This window comes from Elephantulus edwardii, unplaced genomic scaffold, assembly GCF_000299155.1.
Source record: "Elephantulus edwardii isolate Elephantulus edwardi_28Jun2011 unplaced genomic scaffold, EleEdw1.0 scaffold00077, whole genome shotgun sequence".
Taxonomy (NCBI): Eukaryota; Metazoa; Chordata; class Mammalia; order Macroscelidea; family Macroscelididae; genus Elephantulus; species Elephantulus edwardii.
The window spans coordinates 14,627,917-14,635,314 of record NW_006399827.1 but is presented as its reverse complement, the minus strand read 5'-3'; the positions used below and the strand labels follow the sequence as shown (position 1 = coordinate 14,635,314).

At 39.0% G+C, this 7,398-nt stretch overlaps 1 protein-coding gene across 1 annotated transcript; it reads left to right on the top strand.

Moving 5' to 3' along the window:
* Positions 1–3,006: 3,006 nt before the first annotated feature.
* KRT10 (keratin 10) lies at positions 3,007–7,153 on the top strand. The gene is made up of 8 exons (XM_006889431.1): positions 3,007–3,603; positions 4,268–4,350; positions 4,661–4,817; positions 4,906–5,067; positions 5,171–5,296; positions 5,623–5,840; positions 6,705–6,727; positions 7,008–7,153. The coding sequence occupies exons 1-8, from the start codon at positions 3,007–3,009 to the stop codon at positions 7,151–7,153; spliced, it is 1,512 nt and encodes a 503-aa protein (XP_006889493.1).
* The last annotated feature ends 245 nt before the right edge of the window (positions 7,154–7,398 follow it).

Below are 7,398 nucleotides of genomic sequence, written 5' to 3'. Positions count from 1 at the left end.
GGGGGGGGGAAGGGAGGGGTTTGTGCAGGGAGAAGGGTGCAACAATGAATGAATGGAATCCCAAAATTTCTGTAGATGTTCATTGAAATGAAAAATAAACAACCTAAATTTTAAAAAAAGGCAGCATTTGAATCTCTTTCATTTTTCTGCATTAAAAACACCTACAAATATGTTTTACACAGAGACACAATTAAAAATTTGACAATTAGATAAATTTACAGTGAATTTTGACAAGTATAGATAGTGCTAAGATCAGACGTGGCAATCATAACTTTTCATCCAATTTAGTTGTAAATTTATCACATGGCACATCTGCAGTTTCACTTATGCCAAAGGCTGATTTCAATAAGTAACAATGCAAATAAAGACAAGTCCATTTCTAGAGTACACAAGTTAGTAAGTACTCTTTGATAAGAACATTAAAATTGATTTAAATTGAATGTTACAATGAGTATCAGAAAGTGCTTATACTTTTGTTTCCATGTACATTTATGCCAAGGTTCCCTTTCTCATTTACTTTGATTTAACAGTCATTTAATTTCAACAGACATCTCTTCATGCCACTTGTCAACTATAAACAGATTGGGATTTTATATTTTCCTACTAGAGGATAAATAAAAGGTTAATGCCAAAGCAAAATAGGTAGGATCAAGATCCTTACATTTGACAAGATCAGAGGTGAAATCTCTCAAAACCTCTCTTTAAAATTTTTTCTTTGCAAAAAGCTTTTAATGTCATGACTTCAACAACCACTCTGAAGTTAGCAAAAACGCTTTTTCTTCCCCTCCCCCAATTCAGATATAGCATAGGCTTCCTTTACTTTTTATTATCTTTGATGATCAATTCCCATGGTATTTTTTTTTACTTTTAGCTACTGCCCTACTTGCATGTACTAACAAGTTGGAGGAGCTACAATTTGTTGGGTAGCAACCTGAGCTCTGACGACCAACTCTTCATTAATACACCCAACCACATTCCCTTTCCCTGCAGGAACTCTCTCTGTAGTGCTCAAAAGCCAGAATGCAAAGAACTTTAAAAAGCAGTAATTGAAATGTGTGCCAAATACATTACCCTTTAAACATGATTTATGATTCCAAGTTTTTTTAGTCTTATTTGGGGATTTTTTTCCCACCTCATATAGAAAAGCTTATATTAAGAAACACAGGCATTTAGTTCTATCAGATCAGATCCACTGTTTTAACAGAACAAAGATTCTATGACTACACACTGGCAAAATAGGAAAGAGTCAAAAATCAGACTTCTAATCCCAATTCAACCACCTAGATAAATCACAGCCTACTTCATCTTCACCTTCCTCTTGTACAGAGACAAAATTCCATCTCTGTTTCAGAAGATTCTTTCAGAGATAACAAAAGTACCACAAAAGGTACCACACAACTGCAAAATGTGTGTGGAGATAAGCTATATAAACATATTTTTAATGCTAGCAAAATCATAGCTTTTAAGAAGATAGAAAATAGTTTTATAGCATTTATTCAAGTCCCAATTAAATACTTAAATGCTTAAAACCAGTCATGTGTTTTACCAAATGGCATATGACATCCAAAGATGCTTTGGGTATGTTATCTATCAGAAGGGGTCACTCCCTGGAAAGAGACATCCATCATTCTTGCTAAAGTAGAGTGTCAGAGAAAAAGAGGAAGACCCTCAACAAGATAGATTGGCACAGTGAAAGCAATGATGGGCACGAGCACTGTGGCAATTGTGAGGATTACACAGGCTAGGGCAGTGTTCCATTCTATTGTACACAGGACTGTCAGGCTGAGTCAGACAGCACCTAACAACAACATCACCAAGGAAGTGAGTCTTTTACTGAGAAACAGAATCTTCCTTGGGAACATATATGCACTGTTTAAATGATAGCTTTTGACCAAACAGCATGCCTCACTCTGGATTTATGTTTTCAGACATAATCTTTTACTGGCAATCATATAAAATTCCCCCTTTTCAGTCAATGAAAACTTAGTGTAAAGAAAGTACTCATGGTCAATTCTTCATGCCTTATGCTCAGAATTTCTACAATATGTTTTTGATAAAAATTCTTCACACTAATTATTTTTTTAAAAGAAAGTAAAAACCAAAATAAGCAAAAACTCTTCAAAATCATTTCATGACTGCAGGTTTTTTTAATGTTAAAAATAATGGCATCACTAAATCACAAGACTCTTTAGTCATTATTAGCTTCCAACTTCTTAGGCAAAGTATCTATATACTCTGATTCTCTAAATAAACTCAGAGGTGGCTTAGAGGTAAGGTGTTAAGCTACTAACCCAAAGGCACATGGTTGGAAACCAGCTGCTCTCTTAAAGATGTACTACCTCTAATGTGATTTACTGCCTCCGAAAACCTGCTGGAGGGTCTGCTCCAATTTGACAGTACACAAAAGCATGTACACACATTTCCAAAACTGTGTTTTCATGACTCTAAGCAATCTTTGAACACTAATAGTTTGAGTACATTTTCTTTTAGGTTACTAGCAGTTTTCTACAAGATCCTTGTTAGAGCACGATTCTGGTAGGTTCAATTTGCTTTTTCCCTGATCTAATAAATTAAACCTATTTAAATTCTCATCTTGAGAAATTTTATCTTTATAGCTAAATTCTTTTATAAAAATTTGCAAACAGTCCAAGCAACCTGAATTAGTGCTGAGGAAAATGAATTTTCACAGTTGCTCAATGTTCTTCAAAAGGTAAAAAAGCATAATGAAAGATATGCTCATCTGAACTCCACCCATATGCAGTTTCAACACAGCAAATCTCCTGATGTTTCTTTGGGCAAATTCAAAACCATACATATTGGGACTGGTTATTAATGAAGATAATTTATGCAACCATCAGCCAAAGGTGCTAAGTTGACAAAAAGAAAAAACCATGCCAGTAAGCAAACCCTTATACGCATGGGACACACCCTCTTGCCATATCTTGGTATATAAGGGCTCGTCCCTGTCGTTGGCTAGCAGCACTCCCTGGGCTAAACAGCATCACCATGTCTGTTCGATACAGCTCAAGCAAGCACTATTCCTCCTCCCGTAGTGGAGGAGGAGGTGGAGGAGCCTCATCCCTCAGAATTTCAAGCAGCAAAGGCTCCAGTGGTGGAGGATACAGCTCAGGGGGGTTCAGTGGTGGCTCCTTTAGCAGGGGAAGCTCTAGTGGAGGCTGCTTTGGTGGTTCATCTGGTGGCTATGGAGGAGGTTTTGGTGTAGGTAGCATGGGTGGAGGCTATGGAGGCAGCAGCTTCGGTGGGGGCTATGGAGGAGGTAGCTTTGGTGGAGGAAGCTTTGGTGGGAGCTATGGTGGAGGGAGCTTTGGAGGAGGCAGCTTTGGAGGAGGCTACGGTGGAGGTGGATTTGGTGGGGGATTTGGAGGAGATGGTGGCCTTCTCTCTGGAAATGAAAAAGTAGCCATGCAGAATCTGAACGACCGCCTGGCTTCCTACTTGGACAAAGTCCGGGCTCTGGAAGACTCAAACTATGAGCTTGAAAGCAAAATCAAGGAGTGGTATGAAAAGCATGGCAATTCGAGCCAGCGAGAGCCTCGTGATTACACCAAATTCTACAAAAACATTGATGAACTTAAAAATGAGGTAAGGGGCATTTAAAACTGTTATCCACTAGTCATGTAATTCAGATTAATCTTATATTAACCAAGATATAGCTTGTCACTCTGCTTTAACTATATTACTTTCTTGTTTCATGGCATGACCATGGCAATCTAACATATATATTCTCTGAATGTATAGGCTAGCATATAAAAATGTTTTAGTGGCCACATAGTGAGTCCATAGTTACAGTATGCTAGATCATTCACAAGCCTAATAACGGAAAGACTTTTGCAATGAATCAGACAGAAATATTATTAGGGCTAATAAATATACTTACTGTGTATTTGGACATCTTTACTATCAAGTTTTCATGGAAAGTCAAACCAAAACAGGTGTGAAACAGTTCAGTGTTTGCCAAAACACATGAAAATAACACAGGACCACAAGTAGCAGGAGGACATTTGTTACATTCCAGTTAGTTATCAGGACAGGGTGACATAGATATAGAAGGGTACGCAAACTTGGAGAGAACAAATTACTCAAATGTGAGCATACAGCTAAGTCTGCAATATTTTGCATTTAATATAAAATTTACTCACAGAACTTTTATAAGAATTGCATAAAAATGCAGTGTGTCTATGGTACTATAAAAGCCTTATTTGTATCTGACTACTTTTAAACAACTGTGCAATAATTTTCCCTCCAGATCCTTAACCTGACAACTGACAATGCCAATATCCTGCTCCAGATCGACAATGCCAGGTTGGCAGCTGATGACTTCAGGCTGAAGTAAGCTAACTTAATTGATAGAATATATCCAGTTCCTATCTTCTTTTTCACAATGGCTTTGAGTGTCCCAAAAGAGAATTTTTATGCCTTTTTAAAATTCCGTTAAATAGCTGACTTGAGAAATGTTCTAGTTAAATATTAAAGGGACAAGTTGTATTTAAATCACTGCAAAGTAGACCACTAACATTTCTATGTGAATTAGTATATGAACAATGTTGCCATGATAGAAAATCAACTTTACATGAATTTTTAAGTCTCTATCAAGCTATACTTCTCCCCATAACTTTTAACTATTTGCATCTTATTTCAGGTATGAGAATGAAGTGGCCCTGCGTCAGAGCGTGGAAGCAGACATCAATGGCCTGCGTAGAGTGCTGGACGAGCTGACTCTGTCCAAATCTGACCTGGAAATGCAGATTGAGAGCCTCACTGAAGAGTTGGCCTACTTGAAGAAGAACCATGAAGAGGTGATACAAAAGTTATACTACCTATACTTAAAAAGGGGATCACTGGGGTCTCTGTGGAGTCATTCCTTCTTTTCTCTCCCTTGAGCAGGAAATGAAAGATCTTCAGAATGTGTCCACTGGTGATGTGAATGTAGAAATGAATGCTGCCCCAGGTGTTGACCTGACTGAACTTCTGAATAACATGAGAAGCCAATACGAACAACTTGCTGAAAAAAATCGCAAAGATGTCGAAGCCTGGTTTAATGAAAAGGTAGTTCTCTTCCTTCAGAATGAAGCCTCTCTAGGTGTGATAATCACTTTAGGATTTTCTCATCTTTTCTCTGGTTTTCTTTATTTTTTTTTAAATCCTCTAGAGCAAGGAACTGACCACAGAGATTGACACTAACATTGAACAAATGTCCAGCTATAAATCTGAGATCACTGAATTGAGACGCTCCGTGCAAGGTCTGGAAATCGAACTACAGTCCCAAATAGCCCTGGTATGTAAATAATTATCTCTTGTAATGACTTCAACTTCATGTTAATTTAAGACTAGCAACTATTTTATATGAAACTCAACAGAAAAATGCAGAGTTAGGGTAAGAAAGTAGAAATAATATTACAGTTCTTTGATAAGGGGGGGCTGGAAAGGGTAAAAAACGTATTACTGGCATTGTCTTCAAAGTGCTGAGATTGACATGCTGCCATGATGGCCAGAACACAAATGCTACCCATTTTCTTAATCTGCTTGTTTAATTTATGAAAATACTAAACTTGGGCGTACTCAAGAGAACAAAGAGACAACTAAACCACAATCTGTTCTCAGAAACAATCGCTGGAATCCTCCTTGGCAGAAACAGAAGGTCGCTACTGTATGCAGCTGTCACAGATCCAGGGCCAGATCAGCTCTCTGGAGGAACAACTACAACAGATCCGTGCGGAAACTGAGTGTCAGAACTCAGAGTACCAACTACTCCTGGATGTCAAGATCCGACTAGAGAATGAAATCCAAACCTACCGCAGCCTGCTAGAAGGAGAGGGAAGGTAAACGGAGAAAAAAAAAATACCCTAAATTGTGTTTTTACCCAATATCCAAGATAAGAAGGCTTCTAAAATTTAAAAAAGTGTATGCAATCGTAGTTCTCTGTTTACACCTGTGTATTTATTATATAAACTTGGCATAATTGTTTGGGATTTTTTTAAATTTTAATTGTGATTTTGACGAACGTTTACAGAGGCAGTTAGTTTCCTTCATACATTACTGCACATTTTATCCTCTTTCTCTTCCCCCACTTCACTTTGGTTTTTTTAATATTAATTTATTGTGGCACAATTACCTACGTCCACCTCCCTCCCATGAACTTGTAAAACACTACAACAACATGGGGGACCCTGCAGGCCATCATGCTAAGTGAAATATCTCAATCACAGAAGGACAAATACTGCACGGCAGCCCTGTTATAAAGCATGTCTGACATGGGGAGTTGGGAGACTAGGGAAAGCTGTTTTATCACAACACATACTTAGAAGTTACAACAACAGGCTGAAGGTCTACGCGTTTCTCAACTAACCAAACCGGCCGCTTCCTTCAGCAGTTCCGGCGGCGGTTCCTACGGAGGTGGGCGCGGCGGTGGACGCGGAGGCGGAAGTTCCGGTGGGGGCTTCGGCGGCAGTTCCGGTGGGAGCTACGGCGGCAGTTCCGGTGGTGGCGGCGGCAGCTACGGCGGTAGTTCCGGAGGCGGCGGTGGCGGCAGCTACGGCGGCAGTTCCGGCAGCGGCGGCGGCTTTGGCGGTGGTAGTTCCGGCAGCGGTGGCGGCCACGGCCACGGAGGCGGTTCTGGCGGCAGCTCTGGCGGTGGTCAGATAGGAGGTGGAGAAAGCTCTTCTAAAGGACCCAGGTCAGCTGAGACTAGCTGGGGTAATCAGAATAAGTTTTAACTTTCTGTGATGACTTGCTTGCTTTTTAAGCTCTAGATGTATTTTGAAAATACAGACCTTTAAGAGAGGGTACCTGCTTGCATTTCTCGTATCTTGCATCCCAATCATGGAACCAATCTTGGAGGACAAATGGCACAGACGAGGATGTTTTCTTAAAGCAGCATTAAAATAAAAAAGCATGAAAACAAATGTTTTGATGCTTTCCTTTTCAGCATAATGTAGTTCTTTAAATTTCAGTTTATTAACAAAGTTTATTAACTACAAATTGTTGAGCATTAAATTTCAATTCTTTTTTTCATTATTCATTTACAGATACTAACAAGACCAGGGTAATCAAGACAATTATTGAAGAGGTGACACCTGATGGTAGAGTCCTATCGTCTAAGGTTGAATCAGAAATCAAGAAACACTACTATTAAGCCATATCAAGAGTAAAGTGCCTCCCTTCACGGGCTGTTGTTATTTGTAAATACCCAGAAAACAACATTGGCAAGATAACACTGCAGCCTTAATAGTCTATGGAAACAGGTTCATTCCTTGATAATAAGATGTCTACAAGGTGTTCTGTGGTTACTATATTTCTTCTTTTCACTTTACCAGAAAGTGTGCTTTGATGGAAAGAAAAACTTTCTATTCTCATTTACTGATGAATTTCAATAAACTT